This window comes from Anabrus simplex, chromosome 2, assembly GCF_040414725.1.
Source record: "Anabrus simplex isolate iqAnaSimp1 chromosome 2, ASM4041472v1, whole genome shotgun sequence".
Classification (NCBI taxonomy): Eukaryota; Metazoa; Arthropoda; class Insecta; order Orthoptera; family Tettigoniidae; genus Anabrus; species Anabrus simplex.
This window is the reverse complement of record NC_090266.1, coordinates 1,197,856,372-1,197,879,853: the sequence shown is the minus strand read 5'-3', so window position 1 is coordinate 1,197,879,853 and position 23,482 is coordinate 1,197,856,372. Positions and strand designations below refer to the sequence as shown.

General features: G+C 40.1%; 1 protein-coding gene across 1 annotated transcript in view; it reads left to right on the top strand.

The window, feature by feature from the left end:
* schlank (ceramide synthase schlank) overlaps positions 1 to 23,482 on the top strand; it is a 240,327-nt gene that overhangs the window by 90,749 nt on the left and 126,096 nt on the right. The window contains exon 4 of the mRNA XM_067139817.2: positions 14,680 to 14,788. Within this exon, the coding sequence (XP_066995918.2) occupies positions 14,680 to 14,788 (109 nt within the window). The remainder of the gene's footprint in view (positions 1 to 14,679; positions 14,789 to 23,482) is intronic.

The following is a 23,482-nucleotide window of genomic DNA, read 5'->3' as shown; positions in this document are numbered from 1 at the left end:
TAGAACTATCTTGTAAGTGCTCTCTGCAAAACTTGTGCCACCTTGCAAATAAATAATGAAATAATTTGCAAAAGGTCAGGGCAATGCCAGATCTTTACCTTGACATTTTCTGCTTGAAATGGGGGTAATGACAAATTGTTACCTTGAAGGTTTAAGGGTTAATAGATGCCTGAGTTCTAGAATTTTATCCTGCAAAGAGATTCTTTAACTTGGTATTAAATATAATGGCATAATTTCTCCATTTAAGCTCTCTGAAACTTCAGCAAACTGTTCGAGGATTCTATCATTGTCCTTCAGCACAGGAGGTGAGCATCTAATCAACGGCTCTACTCAGCTTGTCAGCATTTGATTTTTTTCGATGTTGTGCTGTTCTAGGATGCGTCTTTTTCTTGATTATAACCATTGTGATTTTCATTGTGTTCCATTACAGAGAAATGTACAAGCTGCTCTTATATAAACTAATGAGTCGGCGACTAATGGGATACAAGTGAAAAGAAGAGTAGGTTGACATTTAGTTACAATGTGAGCACTTATGAAATTTAAAACTTAAGTTTAGCAGATCATTGACATTTTACAAAAAAAAATTTTTTAGATCGTTGCCTGTATTTTTCTACTGTTGGGCTAACATAAAACAAGGACATTGTTTTTTTTGCTATTGGCTTTACGTCGCACTGACACAGATATGTCTTATGGCGACGATGGGACAGGAAAGGGCTAGGACTGAGAAGGAGGCAGCTGTGGCCTTAATTAAGGTACAGCCCCAGCATTTGCCTAGTGTGAAAATGGGAAACCACAGAAAACCATCTTCAGGGCTGCCGACAGTGGGGTTCGAACCTACTATCTCCCGAATACTGGATACTGGCCACACTTAAGTGACTGCAGCTATCGAGCTCGGTCAGGGACATTGTTTCATCTTTGACGGGGATTGTCATTCACCCGGTCACGTGCGCTGCGAGCCTGTCTCCCTCCAAGCACTTCGCCATAATGCGACCAGCACTCGCCCGGTGCTGAGTCGTTGAGTATAGAAATTTGTATTTATCCAATTCACAGCTGGTCCTGAAAATGTTTGGCTTGCACATGCACATTGCTGGCACCTCCTTATGAAATTGTTTACTTCGAGAAGCTCCTCAGCACTGATTGACTCAATTTCAGCTCTTATGTAGTCTTTAAATTCATTTATAATGTGAGGGCTTCTTGCATACACCGGAAATTTGAATCAGTTCTGTCGTGGATGCTTCGGTAGTGTGAGCAGCGGCGGAAGCATTCTCTACAAGTCAGTTCGTCAAGAAATTGGTCAAGGATCTCGTTCACATAATGCTCGTTGTTAATTGTGCCCTCATAAAAAGGTAGGCCCAATAATTCTGTGTCCATTAAGTGTACACCAGACCTCAGTTTTTTCACCATACAGAGGTGTTTTGAGTACAAAATCTGGTTTCTCCTAACTATAATACTTTCTGTGTTATTCTGAGAACACATGTGCCCATGCAGATAAAACCGCCAGTAAAAAAAAAATTAAAAAAAATTTCAGATCAATTTCCCCAGAATTAACACACTTTAAAATCCAATCGCAAAAATCTAACGTTATATAGGGATCATATTCCCTTAACTCTTGTACTGTCAGTATCCTATATGGCCTTAATTTACGTAATTTTACTGCTTTAGTAGTAGAACTCCTACTTACTCAAGTTTCTTGCACCAAAATAAAAAATGTGAGGACTAATTGGATGCTGTTATGAATCATTAGACCAAGCGCCAAAAGTTGGTTTCGTGATATTCGCGTTTAACTTTAAGTTTATGTGTTAACTTGCTTTGTAAGGATCTTGCTTAGCTTCTTCTATGAGGCACCTTTCTTAATCATCCCGGTGTTGTTTTTGAGCTTCTTTAACTGTAACTTTATATTCTCTTCTTACTCTAGCATTGTTGTCGAGTAGATCATGTGTTTGCTGTATTCTGGCTATATGCAAGACCTTTCGTGCCTTTTCTCTTCCTTTATAGTAAGCTATGTTAACCCATGGTTTTGATCTTTTGTTACTGCCAGTACGGGTACTACAACTTTGTGTGTGAATTTCTCTAGCTTAGAAGCAGCTGCGTTTGTAGTGTAATTTTTTCAATTCTGTTATTGTGTTGTCCTATTGGCCCACTGCTGTTCATTGATCTTCTTGCTTATTTTTTGAGTCATTGAATCATTCCATTGCAGTGGCGGCTCATGACAAAATTTTCAGGGGATTTGCAGCAACATTCTTTTTCACAACTCAAATGTACCAAAGTAGAACGTAAATCAGTACAAAATAACTTACTTAAATCATTTCATTAAAAGTTCCTTGTTTGGTTCGTTCTCCACTCACAATAGGTAGAACCCCTATAACTGAGGATGCATTTTTTCTAGACTAATCAGTGAGTGTACAACAAAACTAAAATTATGACTGCCGGGCTGAGTGACTCAGACAGTTGAAGCGCTGGCCTTCTGACTACAACTTAGCAGGTTCAATACTGGCTCAGTCCGGTGGTATCTGAAAATGCTCAAATATGTCAGCCTCATTTGGTAGATTTACTGGCACTTAAAAGAACACCTGCAGGACTAAATTTCGACACCTCAGAGTCTGTGGAAACCTTAAAAGTAGTTAGTGGGACTTGTAATAACAACAATAATAATAATGTTATTATTACGACTACTACTAAAAAGTATTCATTCCGTGCCCTAATGGTAGGCCTCCTAGGGGGTGATGTCCTCTTCGAGGTGTGCTGCGATGATTTGAGGCAAAAAGAAGGGGTGACAGGAGCGACTGTGGCCTATAAAAAGAACTGTTGATGTATTTCATCATTCGCTTTACTGAGGTGAATGGAAAAGCATTGTAAACCATTCTCAGGACAGCGGACAGGAGACCAATCCCTGCCTCCCGAACGCAGATCTGAAAAGCCACAGTAAAGCCATAGCTACTGTTAGCCAAAGCTCTCATCTCGGTAAAAGTAAAATTCACAGCAACTTTGCTATAATGCTGGATTGTAGTGAATTTTAAAAGATGTGAACACTGTTGTTAGTTTTACATAGCACAAAGTTCACCTAGGTAAGACAGCAAGCATAAAAATAATGTGGACCGTTACCACATTTACCACTACTCAGATTACTAATTTCACTGGGAACGATTCTCCACCCACATTTCTTCCCGTGATTACGAACACCTGTTCAGAATTGGCTACTGTCGAAATCTTCCGTCGATGTAATGCAATAGTAACTTCTGCGAAATCTTCCGTCGATGTAATGCAATAGTAACTTCTGGAAGCTGTGGCCCGCAGTAACAGGGGAGGTAGCGGACCCTTGTGGTCAACTGTAATACTATCTCTGGTTTGAGGGTGGTTGTGAATGGATAGGCACATACTGTGCTCCTTGCTCATTGGATACCCTGTGCATAAACCATGAAGTCATCTGCATGCGTGTGTGTATGGTCTTCAGCCTCATAGCAAAACTTCCAGTTTGCTTCCTACCGGGCGAGTTGGCCGTGCGTGTAGAGGCGCGCGGCTGTGAGCTTGCATCCGGGAGATAGTAGGTTCGAATCCCACTATCGGCAGCCCTGAAAATGGTTTTCCGTGGTTTCCCATTTTCACACCAGCCAAATGCTGGGGCTGTACCCTAATTAAGGCCACGGCCGCTTCCTTCCAACTCCTAGGCATTTCCTATCCCATCGTCGCCATAAGACCTATCTGTGTCGGTGCGACGTAAAGCCCCTAGCAAAAAAAAAAAGTTTGCTTCCTGAATGAACAACTTTCATTGCAACAGAGCTTCGATATAAGTCGAATGCTCGTGATCAATTGATGAAATCAGATTCACAACTATTTATTATTTTCCACCTTGTTGATACATTAGATGCTTACGGCAACTTATTAGTTAAAAGTGGTACATGTTCTGTATTAGATGTTGCCTTAAGCAGTGTATCAACAAAGTTGGAAATAAAAAATACTTATTTGTGAATCTGTTAAAGTGCGATACGGACCATGAAGTTGATTTTATGATGAAGTCAAGTCGAAACAAAGGAAACAATTTCGAATTATCCATGAATGCTTTAATATGAATTAGAATTGGGTGTTCACGTGCTCGTGTGCTCCTGAGAGCCCAACACCACTGCTCCATTGTTTTGCGTTATCTAGTAGTAGTCATGTTGTTTCCACTGGTAAGTGCTCATTCTGTTTTTCTAAAATAGTGTCTTGCTTTAATGGGGTAAATTTTGAATTTGCAAGAACTAAGTCTATTGTACTAGTGCTGTTGTGACATATAGGTTTTGAGTCCTTGATTGTTGATTAGAGACAGGCCCTCGTCCTCTAGGTAGGTCAGGACATCTTTGGATGTTTGCATTTCTATGTCTACATGACAATTTATATCGCCTGTGATTATTACAGCATCAGCCTTATTTATCCCATTCAGGCAAAGGCTAATTTCTACTATAATATCTAGTTGGAAGTATGCACAAATAAGTACACACTGCTCAGTTTGCACTCCTAATGCATTCTGTGATTTGTGTTGTACCATAAAAGGTATGAATTTTTTTTTTTTTGAGGAATTATGCAATGCCTCCTTTAAGTCTGCCTGTTGGTCCCTTTTGTGCTGAGACTTGCAGAGAGTAAGGAGTGGCAGTTTGCCATTCCCACACAGTTTGCCATTCCCACAGCATGACATTTCAACAGATATCAAGCCGTATGTAGAAAGATAGGAACACACAGCATGACAGGTTAGCCCCACCAAACTGGGCCAGTGTTGATTAGCCAGGCCCCTCGTGTCACAAGCAGATAAAAGTGGAGAGTGATAGTATCACCAGCTATTCCGGCTGGTGTGGTACCTCGTGAGGGACCCATGCTGGGGTGACGGTGAGGACCTCAGTGACAACTACATTGGAGAAAGTAGCCTTTGGTACAGCATAGTGGATGGAGGAAGCAACCTAGTACACAGGATTAAAATAGTAGAAAGTATCTGCACTGAGTTAGGGACAGGTATCAAATAAATCTGAGTGCTGGAATCTGTAGCGGGTGGCTCAGGGGTAGAGTCTGTTCTCAATATTAACGACTGTGAATTCAGCTCCCTTGAGGCTAACAACCTCAGTTGTAACCCTTGTCACTGCCTATGCATTGACTCCAAAATTAAGTCACTTGTCTCAGCATGATGGAAAGATCAAGCACAGGCATTACCCCAGGTGGTAACTAATCCACAATTATCAAGAACAGTCTCAAAAAGCCTTTGTATTCTGGGGAGCTCGCACCAACATGAAAGATATTATGCCCCTTAAGCAGAGAGCTTGGTACATACCAGCTCACTCCCAAGTGGGGAGCGATTTCCCTGATTGAAGAAAATATTTAACTACTTGATTAAAGACAATCTTAGACTAAAATCAACCGTTGAAGGGCCCAAAGAGAAATACACTGAGCGGTACGAAAAACGCAGCACTTCAATTTCTTTCAGAAACTGAAATTTATTCTAAATTTATGACACTTTCATGACACTAATCCACTATCTTATAATAGAATATTGTGGTACGGTCCCATCTAAGTGTCTAACAATGAAAAGAAAAGACTATTATAAACAAATTGAACAAATTAAGCAAGAGATGCACATTTCAAGGAGATTTTGAGTAAGCTCATAAAGGTAATACACTGTGTTTTAATGTTACACACTTCACACTTTCACTTCAGACCTCGGAGACTATCTCGGGGACCTCTGTTCGCATCTTCAAGAGCGTGTATTGCCACCTCTTGCAGCAATGACGGCATTCAAACTTTCAGGCATGCTCCTGATTAATGCGGTAACGTTCTGTTGAGGAATCATCTCCCATTCTTCCAGGAGGGCATTCCGTAGGTCCTGTAGGATCTCTGGATAGCGCTGACTGACTCTTCTCCCCAGCTGGTCCCAAACATGTTCCATGGGATTCAAATCGGGGCTTCGAGCAGGCCAAACCATAGCATGAATCTCTGTTTCATCCAAGAACTGTTGCACAATTCTCGCAACATGTAGGCGTGCATTGTCGCGCATTAGTGTAAAACCATCACCAATAAACGGAGCGAAAGGCACAACATGCTCCAGAAGGATTTCCTCCACATACCGATGTGCGGTAAGGCTCCCATGCTCCACGAAGTCTAAATCCATCCTTGCAGCTGTATTGATTCCTGCCCACACCATCACAGAACCACCGTGAAAAGGCGTCCTGGATGAGAATGTGCAAGGGGAATACCTTTCCCCTGGCCTTCTCCAGACCCTCTCTCTTCCGTCAGGTGATCGGAGGCCAAATCGCGACTCGTCGGTGAACAACACTTCATCCCATTGTTGTACTGTCCAGCCAAGATGTTCCCTTGCGAAACGCAGTCGAGCTGTGCGATGCTCTCTGGTGAGTTCCGGTCCTGTAGCAGGTCTTCTGGACTGAAGATTGGCTTCTTCCAGTCTTCTTCGAACGGTTCTCTCACTAACATTGACCCCTCGAACTTGGTGGAGTCGATTTCGTGCTTCAATAGCGGTGCTGTGACGGTTGCGGAGAACTTGAAGTTGTAAGAAGCGGTCATCTTTCTCCGATGTTACTCTTCTCGGGCCTGATCCTGGTCTCCTTGCAAAGCCTCCAGTTTCCCTGTACCTTCGTACGGTTCTGCAAATTGTAGAAGGTGTAGTACTCAACACTTCTGCAACGTAATGCATGCTGCGACCATCTTCCACCAAAGCAACAGCTTTCGCAGCTTGTTCAGTGCTTAACGGCATGTTTACTCCAGAAAGCTGATTAAGAGAATCACAGAAAGATACTACAGACACGTGTGATTGAAAAGTACAACAATAAGCGCTACAAGAGCGGGAAAATATTATTGTCTCACATCCAGCGATGTGTTTTCCAGGTTGCGCGGGGAAAAAACAATTGAGGGTAGTGCAACAAACAATCAACACTTCATTGTTTACTCGCAAAGCAACGCCAATAGCATACCCCGTCTAAAAGCAATGTTTGAAGTGCTTCACTTCGATTAAATAGATAATTACACATCATTTATTGGGTGTTACGTTTTACGTGCCGCTCACTGTATTTACTTGAATATAATGTATTTTATTGTTGAAAATTTCTATTTTAATTTTTCAATACTTTGTTCAGAAACGTACTAAGTGCTTTCACTCTGTGGTATCAAGATTGCTTCTTCCTAATAGCAAAGCTCTGGTTTTCGTTTATACTGTAACTTTTACCTGAATATTTTAGGCAGTTTACTGTCAGTCTCTGCCTGGAAATAAATGTTTCTGTATATGTAAATCGTAGATTTACAAAGTTTACATGTACTCATAATAGTCACGAAATTTTCTGTTATGTTCGTTAGCGCTTTCGAGGGATGAAGTTTATATAGCCTACCTACAATTCATAAGTGTCACAAACGGACTATATTACACTACAATACAGGTAATATTTACAATCATCATAGTGTTATGTCTTTTACAGCTGTTCATTATGATACCCAAAGCAGGTCATGTCATATAACCTGTCTCGGATTCGCATAATTTACAGGATTCCATTCCGAAACGCGATCGTTTTCTTGGTGTGTAAACTTTCCACCCTAGCCAACCTTTCCATAGCAAGAGGTTCTCATCAATTGACACTTTGCCATCAGGAGTATAAGCTTCCAAAAATTTTGCTAACAGGTGGTCAAATACTGGATTTATTTTGTATATTTTGGGAGGAAGTTTCCCATTATTCACCTCATTGTCAGAGATATGTAAAAAGCTGTGGAGGAAAATCTAATAATAATAATAATAATAATAGCTTCATGTCCCACTAACTACTTTTACAGTTTTCGGAGATGCTGAGGTGCTGGAATTTTGTCCCGCAGGAGTTCTTTTGCATGCCAGTAAATCTACTGACCAGAGGCCGACGTATTTGAGCACCTTCAAATACCACTGCTCTGAGCCAGAATCGAACCTGCCATGTTGTGGTCAGAAGGCTGGCCAGCGCCTCAACCGTCTAGACTACTAAGTCCTTCGAGAGAAAATCTCTTCTGTGTTATCAGCTCATAGAAAATAGGCGTAGTGAACAAGCGATTGTGAGAAATAGTGTCCTAATTTAGGTTTCTGTACAATCCCCTGCGGCAGCAGCATAGTCATAAGAAACTTTATTTCGTCCTTATTTGTTCTGACACGGTCTTGATTCTCTACTCCTTCCTTTCATCTTACTAAACTGGGTTTTATGTGCGCTTTCCTGCTCGGCATCTTTTTTCTGTTCAGCTATGTTGTGGCATATCTCATCATAAAAAGTAATTAAAATATTTCGCTCAGTTTCGTTTTCCCTAAAAACTCTCCCTTTACATCACGATGGAATTTTGAATCAAAGCGGGACTTTCTGTGTCCATTTTCAGTATAAGTTGACAAAGAACTTGCAATGGTTGGATTGTAATCAGCATTATCATCACAACTGTCACTGTCATGATCGCTACTTGAACTGGAATCGAACACGTGTTGTCTCTTTAGTGACTGCTGAACATTCGCATCAGCTACGCCCGAACCCTGCATGTTCGAGCCTGCAGTACCTATTCCAGGTAAGTTCCTGTCACTTACGAATTCCCCTTCGGCAGAACTTACTTCACTAATATCACTATTCTCCCCACTAAATTCGTACATTTCTTTTATCATGACCCGTAAATCATCTTCCTCTAACAGTGGGGGCCGGTAATTCGTTATAGATATTTTAGCGGAAAAAATTGTGAGAAACAGGTTCGAATAGAACTCTAAGTCTCTGCAGTTTGGATGAAAATAATGAAATAAGCCTGTATTACGGATGGTGTGATAATAAAATGTTGTGTAATTTGCAGTAAACACACACTCCAGTCATGAAGGCAGAACTCAGGACTGGGGATAATAAATCAGGTCACAGTTATAAAATGTCATCAGAGAGGTCTGTTCAGTGCCATAAACTCTAGAAATCCCTTCTACAGCAATATTATTACATCCAAGGGATGATTAGGCGATGAGCTAAAGCTTCAGCGTGAAGCTATTAGACCATAGGTGTTTGTTGCCCGGTCGTCAGCTGCGTTCTTTTTGTTGCAACTCATGGATGACACATTGGTATTGGAAGAACATAGTTGAAGAAAATCACATCAGAGGGCAGACTCATCCAGAATAAACTGCTGAAAAGGAAATAAACCTCTGCAGGCAGGCAACAAAGAAAAAATATATAATTTGAATCGGCGGATATATCCGCGTTCCCCACTGAGCAAGCAACTTGTAGCCGCGGATCTCGTCGCATCGCCCACCAACGGGTTAAAGAGTGACAGAGTTACTCACTCCTTAAAGTTGGAAAACTTGAACATCTTGCATATAACTTGACCAAACAGAACAGCACTGGAAGAGACCAGGTACATGGATCAGTTGGCTTTCAAATCAAGAGGGTATAGGAATTTGAAAGGAAAACCAGGAAAACAACTTATGAAGAATGTCTCTCATTTAGGTACGTCTCTGAGTCAATAACTGAATACTATGAACAATCGCAAATTTTACCTCCTTGATTTGACAACCTATTCTTCTAAGTCTATTTTTCTATGACATGCCCAACCTCATGTTCAATGCCTTTCTGTGTATAGATCGATTTGCTCATGATGCATCAGATGATGGTGTTACCTTACATGCATCCAGTGCATTTCCCATACCTAATAAGCTCCAGGACCTTTTGAGAGTCATCTTTAAATGTGCTTTATCAAGTTATGTATAGAAAAATAGCAACATGAATGGAACAGAACCCTTCCCTTCAAATAAGACGACAAATTCTACACACTATACCGCGCACATGTGCCCACGAACCAACAAGACAGTGTCTGTAGAGGAATTTTGGGAAGATTTGGAGGAAACTGTATCCATGGTCCCAACCAAGAATATGATCATACTCTTTGGAAACTACTCCGAGGCATGTACCTAACTGGAAGGAGAAGAAAATTTTGGAAACCACATCGGAGACACAAAAGGACAAATCAAAATGGATGGCAATTGATAGAATTATGTAAGTCCTTAAGTTATGAAATTAAAAGCTTTCAGATATATCCTGAGAAAATAGAAAATGTGCATGTCCCCCAACACCAACCTGGGAGAGTTCCAAGTTGATCATGTAGTGATCTCAAAGTATGCAGAACAAGAGAACCTAAATGTCAGTCATGAGGAGATGCGTACTTGAATTCAGACCACATCCTTCCAAAGTCGAGCTTAAAATCATGTCAGGACCCCCCCCCCCAAAAAAATTGGTTTGAACAACAGAGGGGCTGATGACCTAGATGTTATTCCCCTCTAAACAACAAGCATCATCATGAACAACAGAATTCGACAAAAGAAAACTCAAAATGAAAAGGCTATTTTGACAGAATTGAGCGAAAGTGCCGCAGATGATAACAGTTAAAAGAGGCAGTGATCGTTACTGCAGCAGTCACAGTTCGTCCAGAGAAAAAGAGGAAGCGTGCATGGTGGTCAGTGGAGGGAGACAAGGCAATTGAATGTCAGAAGGCGTGGATGGATTGATGTTCAGGAAAATGCCCAAGGAGAAGTTCTAGGAAAAGACCCACCAACACCTCAGGAATCTAAGGAGAAAGTACAGAAAAGAACGGTTGATACAGATCGAGCAGAACTTCCATCGGAAGAACATCACCCAAGACTTTTATAAAGACCAATGAGTGATATGACCCCTCCAAGCCTCGGCTTAAATAAAATCAAGGAGGAGAGCACAATGATATGGAGAATAGTAAAATTCTGACAGACTACTTCATAGAATTTCTCATTTGTGGACCACTGTCCCAGAAATTTGACTGCAGTTTTAAAGAACCACATCCAGAGTTGGAACCACGTACTGCAGAAATAGAGACCTCATCAAGACCTTGAAAAACAAATTATCAGGTGAGGATGGGATCATTGTGGAACTTTGAAATTATGCCGGTGATAGTGATTGTTGAGCTGACATGACTCCTGACCAGAACTTGGGAGGAAGAAAAGCTCCTACGTGGATGGATATCTGTGATGATACACCCACTTCATAAGAAACTAGACAAGTTACATATCAGCAATTACAGCGGAATCTCGCTACTATCAAAGACATAGAAAATACTTTCGTCACTGATATAGTGCATACAACCAATTAGAGCAGAAATTTGTGAATATCAAGGTGGTTTAGAAAGACCAGATCATGCACAGAACAGATCATGAACCTAAAGTTGATCATTGTGTACCAAAGACAGAGGAATAAGAAATTTGTGGACTCAAGAAGGGCCACGATTTGGTAGATTGAGAAGCACCGCTCCAAGGCCTAGAGGAGATGGGTCTAGACAGGAAGACAAGTGGAAGTCTTACATATGCAGCTGAATGCTCGAATCTGACAAAATCAAGATTGATCAAGAAGTTGAAACTAGTGGAGAGAAAGATTCTGAGGAAGATTTTGGGGCCTCCAGAACAGAAGATGGATTGTACAGAAGGAAAAGTAACCAAGAATTATTTCTCAAAATGGAAAAGATCTCGGACATTATCCAGAAGAGAAGAGCCATGTTTTTAGGCACATCTACAGAATGAACTGAGGAAGGTTAACCAATGAGATAGTGAAGTTCTTTGAGACCAAGAGAACTATGGTATGCTGGCATCAAAAGGTGAAAAGGGATCTAGAGGAAATAGAAATACAAGGGACAGGAATCTGCAACAGAGAAGTCTAGAATCGGGAACGCTAAGAGTTTCCAAAGAAAGATTAGATCCCGGACTAGACCACCATGGATGGAAGAAAGGAGAAGAATACAGAGTGAAAATTAGAATAGCTGAAATCTAATTAGCATGGTCCACAATCAGCCTAAGGAAAAGAAGAGGAATGACATGTCTGCACTGTGAACAATACAAAAGGAGATAAGGGTAAACATGAAAACATACAAGGACAATATCTACTGCTTCATGTACTACTTTCTTCAAATATATGAACTTTATCCTCTTTAATCCCACTTCTTCTCCATCCATTTCTTCTCTGCCCCGATGAGGTAGTCTGCTTCCCAGCTTCATTAGCAAGGTGGGTATCACCACTCATAGAGGGGTTATCTTGATACAATATATTCAGTGTTGATGTGGGAAGTGTGAGATAAGAAGAAAGTTGGATAAACACGGGAATCAGGAAGGAGAAGAAGATAAGAGATGAATGGAGGTGGTAAAAGACTGAACACAGGACAAACCCAAACGGAGAAAAGGAACCCAGTTGGTCATTATACAGTGATGTGGAATGACATGGACTCCACAAAACACCAAAAGCCTTGGAGAGCCATACTAATCCATGACCATTGCACTCCCTCTTAAATGCATGGAGATTTTTCAGAAGACACACATTCCTCTCAACAGCACCTCAGTTGTGCTCAATAGGATTGTGGTTGGGTAATCTGGGGGGCCAAGCAAGCATCCTCATGTCCATGGATTGTTCACTGAATTAATTGGCCACAGTTTGGGAGTGATGGGCTGATGCATTTTCATGTTATAGATGCAAGTCCTGCAGGGTGCTGGAAGGGAATAAATGGGTGGATGTGATTTGATGGCAGGTGCCTGCATTGTTCACTGGCATAAACTGTACCCTACTGGCAAGAGGTATCCATTGTCTCACATGCATGGCGATGCATTTGTACCCTGCCATTGGTGTGTCCTACATTGACTCATTTGTCCAGGCAAACTTTAACCATGCTTACAAGTCAAGTGGCAGTGTTCCTTAGCCCATGTCAGTCCTTGCTCCTTGTGACAGGTGGCGAGCAGGGATACCGTTGTGAAATGGCGGTTTCTGTACCCCACTGTGTGGAGATGGTTCTGGATGGCGTGGCTGCCATAGTTGTTGAACATTGAATTTGCAAGTGATCTGATGCAGTGTGGCCCACCTATCCGCTCTTACCATCCGAGCTGGCCGACAGTGACTTCTGGCGGCAGTGATTTTGTCTGAACTCACGTACTGTAGGTATACTCTTGACGCATGTGACATGGAAAGCCTCCTCCATGCATGAGTTTGGAAAGGGAATTGCTTGTACTTCTGGCACTGAAAATTCTGACTGCGATCAAATGCGCCGAGATCTCATGTCTTACCAATCCTGTATGCAACTACTACTTATACGGCCAGTACGAGGTCTGACGACATCACACTCGTGCCATGTCATACTATTACTTTCACAGAGTTGACCACAGCGTTATTTTGACAAAACGGCAGTTATCTCCAATTCAGTTGCTCATCAGTGTAAAGGTGCTTTTGGTACCATATTATATATCTGAAATGTGGATTAGACATTTCAGAGTTCTTACATTTTATACAGATGTTCAGAAATGTGAGTAGCTTAGGCTTTAAAAAGAATATTATCTTAAATATAACTTGAAGCATTGTATGAATACACAAATTTTTAATTCTATTGCTAATAGTGGAAATTCCAAGTGTGGATTTTTGATGGTTAAAAACCTTATGTTGACTTGACATTTCATACGTAGGAGAAAAATATTTGCATCTTGAATACCATGTTATGAGGCTTAAAAATGTCCCTCAAAAACTTATAAATAGCACTGGTTGTCTTTCATGAAAGGAAGACTGTTTAGAAAAAGTTGTCTGCGACACGTCACTTGGCTTTAAATCTTGTGACTAAGTTATTTGACGTAGGATGATACTAGAGTGCTTAACTATATCTTGCCAAACCTTGTTGCGATGGTAAATGTTGGTTTTTACCTTCTTTAATCCTTACTGTATGTGTATATAATATACCTGTTAGTGTTAGTTTGCAAGTAAAGAAAAACTACCTCCATTTTTATTAACCTTGTACTAGACGTTACTATTAGAACTTTTTAATTTACTACTGGGCTTCTGTAGCAATAGCAGTTAAAACCGTATGGATAAATATACCATTTACAATTATTTTAATCCATAGCAGTTTATTACCTTAAATAAGGTATAGACCATATACTATTTTTGGAAGTATTATTAAGTAATATTATTGTCATGCTTTTATCGTTCTCTCATGCAATGGCAGGTATGCTGTGTGGGAGAAATGTTGGATTCATGACTTAGTACATTTATCTCGAAACAGGATTTTGGCAGATAACATCATTGCTATTTTAAAGGTGCCAATTCTGGTCCAAAGCTTTCATTGAAAGTTTTAATTTTGTTTTACAAAATTGCATCTCTGCATCCCATCAGGAAATTGATCAATTTAAGAAATGAGAATTCCACTTCTGGAGTTGCACATGGCCCTGAGGTTCACTCAGCCTACACCAAAAGTGAGTACCAGATTAATTCCTGGGGGTAAAGGAGGCCGGGTATAGAGTTAACCACTCTACCGCATCAAGTGCCGAGGTTACAAATAATAGCGGAAGCCTTTTACTATCCACCCCTCACCAGGACCTTCATGGCCTGTACAGAGATGTCTTTGCTTTGTATGTCTGTATCCCATTTGTTCTGTTGGTTCTCCTCACTGAATGTTTCTAAGAAAGAGTTATCAGATCCCCACTCATGGCTCAGTCTGTAGCAAAAGGTTTTCAGACTGTAAGTTGAGGTATTGGTAAACCATTGTCTTCTACCCTTTTTTTCTTCATTTTTTCATAAAACAGTTTCATCAATTTGTATCTTTATTCTAAATGTATTTAAGCTATATTCATGCATGTTTACTGACAAGAGTTTAGAATTTGTGAAAGTAGTACTTTGATAATTCTTTTCTTTCATCCTAAAGATGGCGTTGGGTGTACTATACTTACTCCTTCTGTTATGGCGTTGTCTGCCTGTGGGATAAGCCTTGGCTCTGGGACATCAATGAAAATTGGTATGGATACCCTTATCAGGTATGTACCTATCTACTTTCTTCAGGTACCTTGTTATTACTGTTCTAATGTTAAATTTCTGTGGTAGTGTTTGTGGGATTAAATAAAATATCTCTGCCAGGGGATGTACTGTATGATTTCAAGAAAAAGGGTGACATCAGTGCATGTGATAAGTGCTGTTACTTGCTATTTCTTTGTAAGCAGTTTTAACAAAAACATATTTTCAACCATGCTTATTTTTCTCCTTTTCATGTCTTTTTCAGTAGCAGCTAACAACTTGGAAAGTGAGGTGTTAGTTTCAAGTAGATTGGACTATGCGCAAATCATGCCAAGTTCTACAAGTTACTGTTGTTATACCTAACTTTCCAACTCATGGTCTCTTACCTTGTGCAGAACTTGTGGTATGGCATCTCTTGCAGTCTGATATGAAGTGACTTTGTCACTAGCTACTCAGAGGTGGCTGTGGTTCGAATTCCGATCAGTGCATGTGAGATTTTTCTAAAGTGGAAAGTCTCATCCCAGTCGTTGGATTCCACGTAAAATTCCAAACTTGCTTTGGTTTTATGTGTTAAAGAACTTGTTTGACTTGCTTGAAGGTTCTCACAAATGCTGATTATATTGTTTGTACAGACCATACAGTTACTTATTCTTTAGATGTTTTACCTTCAATTTTCTTATCTCTTTCTCTTTTTTACTTACTATCTCTTTGCTCATTCTGTTCTTGAATATTGTGTCTTCTAATTCACCTATTAGTTGAAAAAACCCTCCTCTACCTTTAATATTTCCTGTAGAATGTTCTATTTTTGCTTTCAGCCCTTGCTATTTCATCCTCTTTTTTACCACATACTCATCATTCTGTCATGGAATTTGGAGACTGGATACCTTGGTATCATCTCTGTCCGTAGCCTTCTTTAAATAGCACCCTATTTAAAATACCAGTCCATTCATATTGGAATGTTTGGAAGAAAGGTAGGGTCTCTTTGATTCAGATTTTTAAAAAAATATGGGTTGATGACCTTGATATTGGGCCTCATTAAATAACACACTATACATCCCATGCCTTACGTTCATTATAAGTGTTGTAAGACTTGTTAAACTGCTTGTGTTTATATTCTTTCTGTAATACTCTTTGGTGCTCATATGAGATATGGAGCTGTACAGTTTGGGAATCCGAGGTTAGAATTACGTATCTGACAGTGTCTTTTCTTGAGATTTTTTTCATACTTATTCTTGCCCGTTGCTGGGATAGCACATTATTTCAAGCCCTGGGACACTTATCCTAGTTCTAGGTCCAATAAATAGCACCTACCTTTACTATTCCAGACATTCTGGACCTTGCTGTATCACAGGTTATCAGACAGTAAAACTCACAAGTACACACAAGCAGTTGACAGCTAATGATTTCCTAGCTTTATTGCATGTAGCCTGTAGTATGAATCATCCAGTCTAGTGGTGTGATGGTACTACCTCTAACTCTTACCTAGTAGCTCTGGCTCGCCCAAGGATTTTAATCCTGGTCTGTGGGTCGGAACAGGATGCATTCAATCTGGTGAGGAGCTGTGAGAGCCAATAAACTCGGTCAAAAAAGCCTAGCAATACTGCTGAGGAAGTCATTCGGCTGACTGCATGTCACTCAAATATCTGTAAGCTAACTCGCTGGGTAGAAGTTGTCCTGGCTAGCATTTCAAGGGCTGTAAGGGACCAGGGAGCAGTTAATGTGAACCCCTGCTAATCCAAACTAGTTGAAGCAGTGGTTTGTTCATTTTATCCGGGTGGGGGGGGGTGGGGGAAGTAATAATATATGTACAATACAATATAGTGTTTGGACCACAAGCAACGTAGTGTATTGGATTGCAGGTTTAGTTTCTTACGCCAATAGGAGAGGACTAATTTTTCTAGTTAAGTGAAGTTTACTGTGTTTTTATACAGACTTGTAAGTTAACTAAATTAAGAGAAAATTACATTGCTGTCAAACAGTGCATTGCAAAATACAATGATGACATCTTTATGTAGCAAACTTGCTTTTTAAATACAGTATACAGTTCAAAATTGCATACAGTATATATACATTTATTCAGATAATAAACCCTTCCCCATAAGGAGATTGCCCATGAGGACAAAGTATAAGTACATTTATGACTATATAAATGATTTCTCAGTATTGATAATGAACCTTTCAAGGCTTTGAGGACCACATTCTTTGTCAATGATTCTGGTAGTTTTAATCTTGAGCAGAATTCTTCAAAGAACTTAGGAGTTATTCCTCTTGCACCAATCATGAAGCCTATCACCTCAGTGTTATCCAGTCCATATTCACGTCGGTAGAAGGGGATAGTTGGTTTGTAAATGCTTTTCTTATCCATGTTTACTTCACTGGGCTGGTTAGCGTGCAATTCAAATCGGACCATAGTATCGATAATATATCCATTGTTGTTATTTTTTAAGGCTTTCATATAAATCATACGGGTACTGCCGGTCTCCGACAATCCATGGATCTCTTCGTGCACTGTGTAACAAACATCTCATAATGACTGAGCGATGGAGCTTCGTATCACATTGTTGCGACCGACGAATCAACATATCGGACGCTCATAATAAAGTTAATTTCTATAGGCGAACAAGTACAATTTGGATGGAGGACCGGACTGCCCTACATGAGCAGACACAACACATCACTCACAAGGTGATTTAAAATATTTATTACGCATGAATAGTTTTTTTTTTTTTTTAAGTTGCTTCACGTTCCACCGACACAGATAGGTCTTATGGCGACGATGGGGCAGGAAGGGGCTAGGAGTGGGAAGGAAGCGCCATGTCCTTAAGGTACAACCCCAGCAATTGCCTGGTGTGAAAATGGGAAACAACGGAAAACCATCTTCAGGGCTGCCAATAGTGGGGTTCGAACCCACTATCTCCCGTATAATGGATACTGGCCGCACTTAAGCGACTGCAGCTATCGAGCTCAGTAAATGAATAAACCCCACACATTTACACATATGTACAATAACTCCAGAGATACTCCAATATGCGCCTACTGCTGCCGATCGCCATGTTCTGTCTGACTATAATAAACGACACAGCAGCACATTGCCAGCTGTGAAATTATGAAATTAATGCGGCAGGCGAGTTGCCAACACAAAGCCGCAAGACACATGGTGTGTAGTAAGTCGCAGGGTTTACCGTAGGGACAGTATCCCCGGACATGTGAAAGGGTTTCTGTCTTGTTGTGCCAATGCTGACAACGGTTATTCTCCTGGAATCTGCCTGGCATGGCTCGAACGGCTGCAGGATCAGTGGTCATCTTTAGAGCATCAAGCCAATCGCTGCAAGATAGACAATCATGGTTTGTTATCCAACTGTTCGCTGAAAGGTTTTCATTAAATACGATGACACCTTTTTTCCTTTTGAGAAATCTGACACCATTTATGGAATTCCTGATCTCTCAGTAATTGTCTTGTTTTCTTAGAATACAAAAGACCATTCTTGGAATTTAACCTCTTAGCATAAAAGCCAGAGTATACTCAGGATTTTATATATTTATATAAAATAAAAACTCTAGTATATTACTCGGGAATGTCACTCACTGATCGGTCTGTAATTTAAAGGCCCGAATATACTAGTTTCTTGTTTTTGAATATTTCCGCCAGATATATAAAATTATTACTTCAGGTTCCTATTTTTGCCAAAATATGTCTGACTCGACCGTAGTGGATTTCAGTGACTCAGGCAGCTCGTTTTCACGACTTTCCCGTATTTATTGCTATCTAAGCCTACTTCGTCTGTCAGGTGAAAATGGAGAGTGAGGAAGAATTTTACATTGAGTTTAGCGAGTCTGATAGTCCTGTGTACGCAATGCTAGAGGGAAGAAGGCACGAAGGGAATCCAGATACATGGGTAAGGAGTGCAATGTAGCATTGTGTTGTTTTAGGGCATTTCACACAGCCATAAACATATGAACAGTGTCTTTCTTGTACAGTATTTAGTCATGTTATCTTACTTACCATCTGTTTAGTGCTGTGTTATTTATTTTACATGTAAGTTAAAAGAAGAATGCATAAAAATATCACAAGTATACTCAGGATTTTAAAACAGGAACTTTTCAGTGGCTTATATTTCATTGTTAAGTTTGCAACATTTACTTTCATTGTTACCACTGTTACTGCTTTTCAATAGAGTGTCCATTTTAACAAAAAGAAGTAGGTAAAAAAAATCACAATTTTGTGAATAATTGCTATGTTAAGAGGTTAATAAGCTGATACAAGGTGAAATATGCAGGTTTTGTAGGCAGTTGTTACTCTCCTCAGAGAGATTCCTGCTTTCCAAAATGTAAGGGTTTCCCTTTATGTTTAGGGTAACAGGTTCTGATCTGTTGCAGGACAGCTTCCCATTGTGATTGGAAAAGTCCTGGACCTTTGAACTTCTGGTGTGTGTAAATCATACCGTCAGGTGTGTCGGCAGGAAGCTGGAGGATTTCTTTCAGCTTTCAGCCTGCATTTTTATCATTTTGCCACTGTCCTTGAGAAATTTCAGAGGAATACAGTTCAGCGCAACTGTCCATTTTATAGTTTGAGTTTTACAGTGACCACCAAACAAGATTTTATGGCAAATCAAGCAAGGTCACAGTTACATTGTTAGCGGCTGGTAATTCACACATTGTCACGGCCATCTTTGAAGTCTCGTACCCACTTACGCACTTTGCCTTCACTCATAGCATTAGCACTGTACATTTCGCAAATCTGTCAGTGAATATCTGCAGCAGACAGGTTCCCTGCCGACAAAAACCGTATCACTGACCAAACCTCGCACGGGGCGGGCGAGTCGTTAATCTTGAACATTTGAGCAAGCACAGAACAGAACCGTACAGGTTAGCAACAGAGCTGCAACTGAGCACCGTTGTTCCCGAGGCATGCACATGACGCATGCGCTCGTTGCGACGCGCGCAAGAACTTCTAGTATTTACAGCAAAACGGCCCTTACTTAAAAAACACGCCTCGTAGATACCGAGAAAGGGACTTGATGCCGTTCTTAGAAATGGAAAACAACCTTGTTGCCTGCATTGATGTAAATGGTCTGATAGCATCTTTGAAAATGGAACATAATTCCGAAGACTGTAGACTTTTCGTCGACTCCTCTAAGTTAGCTTGAAAGCTGTTTTGTTTCACAATGGAAATGCACTGCCACCTGTTCCTGTAGGTCACGCTGTGCATATGGAGAGCTATGAATATGTTAAATTGCTTCTTCAAAAAATTAATTATGAAGCACATCAATGGCAGATACGTGGAGAAATGAAGAGGAAATCGCACTACATGTTAAAAATCTGGCCTGAAAGGAAAATGGAGTCTGGAAGGAAGAATATCCAGAACACTGCCTTAGTTGCTTGTGAAAATATCCTATTGCCATTCTTACACATAAAGCTGGGAATAATGAAGAATTTGGTGAAAGTGATGAATCAAGAAGAAGAAGCTTTCAAGTATTTAAAGACAAAATTTCCACTTCTCAGTGATGCTAAGATCAAAGAGGGAGTCTTTGTTGGCCTGAAAATTTGAAAACTGTTGAAGGATGAAACGTTTAATATGGTCATTCAAGGGGAAGAAAAAGCAACTTGGTATGCTTTCAAAACTGTTCACAATTTCTTGGAAAATGAAAGAGCTGAAAATTATAATCTAGCTGTTCATGAACTTCTGGGGACATACAAAGAGCTAGGTTGCAATATGTCGCTGAAGATCCACGTTTTACACTCACATCTCGACTTTTTTCCAAGCAATTGTGGTGCTCTGAGTGATGAACACAGAGCACTCTTCCATCAAGACATTTCAGCAATGGAAAGAAGGTGTCAGGGCTTGTGGAACTCATCTATACTTACAGATTATTGCTAGCATGTCATGAGAGATGCCCCAGAATTAGACTACAAATGAAAACATAAAAAGCAAACACTCTCTTGTAAATAATTAAATAGGTAAGACTCCACAATGAAGAGTTCCATATCTATAAATTTTTTCAACCCAAGAGCTAATATAACATTTCTGGTGTCATAATCTTATTCGTTAACCCCAATTTGGTTAGAATTGACTGTTTTTGTGAAGGATAGAGACAGCTTTTTTGTAGACCAGTGTAATTAAATTGGCAGTATAATGGCCCTCAAAATCAGTGCTGATCCAATAGTAGTCTTTGTAAATATGGGATTACGTTATGGTAACAACACGACCTGACACAATTTAGTTCACATCACCATGACAGCAATATTGCAAGCTACGGACTTCCCGGTCTCGCTCAAAGCATGAAAGGATGATGCAACAGGGGATTCACTGTATGACATCAGCACCACTTTTCTGTATGCGATGAATTTCATCATCACATGGAATGTTCCTGACAACGGTATCCAGATGAAAAAATAAAGAGAAAAGGCTTAACTCGTTAAAATATGCCATACAGGCATTCAAATTTTGAAAATATGTTGCATTTATTTTTAAAAAATTACAAAAATATGCCATTATATGCACACTAAAATCACACTGAAGTAACTAAAAATTCCGTGATTTGCAAGCATAATGTTAATGCATGCATACATATATAAATAACCCCTATGAAAAACATATAAGAAATTTCTTAGAGAGGAAGGGCATAAATGTAAATACAGTATGTGAAGAACTCCACACCCATGGAGACAGGGAAGCCTTCAAAGTAGGATTTCCATATGATTATCTAGAAATTACACAACGACCAGAGTTTTGGCCCCAATTAATAATCGTTGGAAGATTTAACTTTCGGAGAAGTAGTGAACAATTTCGGAGATACAACGAAAATATTGGAACAGAATTGCACTAAATTTGACAACATAGTAGCCATCTTCTTTTTCTGCCACTTTTTCCCACACCTTTGGGGTCGCGGGTGTGAACTGCGTTGCACATGTGGATTTGGTCCTGTTTTATGGCCGGATGCCCTTCCAGACGCCAACCCTCTGTGGAGGGATGTAATTACTATTGCATGTTTCTGTGGTGGTTGGTAGTGTGGTATGTTGACAACACAGTAGCCATGAAGAGAATAAACTTTCTATTATGGAACATTGAGGGAATAAAATACACACTACTCTACATACCTGAGGAGATAATGGAAGACACTGATGTAATAATATTCACAGAAACCTTTCTCACTGAACCCATAGACCTTCAGGGTTACTATACCGTACATACACTAGCGATACAACGGCGGGAAGACCAACAGGAGGAGTCACTTGCTTTCTAAAGGGGATAACGAGGAACATCGAAAAAATTCATCAAGGAAGAAAATGTGATAATAGTCAAAACCGCTGCAGTAACGCTGATAGGTGTATGTATTCAACCACATATACTTGTTGAAAATATAATAGACACGGTATACAAAGCCATAGAAAAAAGAAAGGCAAAAACATAATACTAGCAGATCTAAACTGCAGACTTGACAAGCATAACTTCAAAACACGCATACTTATAGAGCAGGGCAATCCAGTTATTGCGCTCCGAGAGCGCGCCCACGCTCGGGGAGCACTGGACAGTCAGACTAGCGCTCCTTCCCCTACCACCACCACAGTGTGGCAGCAAGGAGACCTGAGACATACAGATGATGTTCGGACTGCGTTGGCTGGATACGTACGTACAGTTGTGCGGCCGATGGCTTTTGTGGGTTTGTTGTCATCATATTGATAGGGCTGTTTTGCCATAACAAAATATACTGCATATACAAATCGAAAGGTACTCCGATGTATGGAATATGCACGAAATGAAATCAAGTGTTAAGGATAATGTGATTTATTCAAAACTGAATTTGAACATATCTGAGAGGAAAATTCAACAAAATTTTACCAATATGAACAGATAGTACAGACCTTGAGTGACTTTTGTTCAGTCTTTTTACCAGCTGTTAGTTTTGGAGCAAACAATCTTCTCCAGCTTGGGTACAATATTTCTGGACACAGCTGTTCTTAAACAATTGCGCAAGTTTGTGTCACTCATCGTTGCACGATGTTTACTTTTGGTAAGCTTAAGAACCGAAAAGAAACGCTCACAAATGTACGTTGAGCCGAACATTGACAGAACTTTACATGCATGTTTATACAAAATGGGGGGGGAATGTATTCTTCTTGCGGAAAGCCAATGTAAAATTCTTCTAAACTTTGTGACATTAGAAAGCTGTCTTTAAGACGAATATTGCACTGCAGTTCAATCAACTCTAATTGAAATAGCTGTGGAGCACTGTCTGCACCAAGAGAAAATGGTCGAACAAATATATCTAACACCGCCTGGAGGTCTGATAATTCTGAAAATCTCTTTTAAACTCTTCTTGTAATTTGCGAATCACCTGCAAGTACTCATAAAAGTCGACACCTTCTTTCACTGTTTCAAGCAATGGATAATGTCCTGTGTTCCTTACACGCAGCTGGTTTTCCCACAAAATAAATTTTCTTTTGAAAGCTTGAATTTTTTCCACCAAATCGCAGATATTGCGTTTTTCGCCCTGAAGTGAAGTGTTCAAAGAATTCAGATGAGCTGTATACATACATTACATACATTATCATTATAGACTGTTATGCCTTTCAGCGTTCAGTCTGCAAGCCTCTGAGAAATTATGAAACGTCGCCACAATCCTCGATTTGCAACTAGTGTTGTGGCCTCATTTAGTTCTATACCTCTTATCTTTAAATCGTTAGAAACCGAGTCTAACTATCGTAGTCTTGGTCTC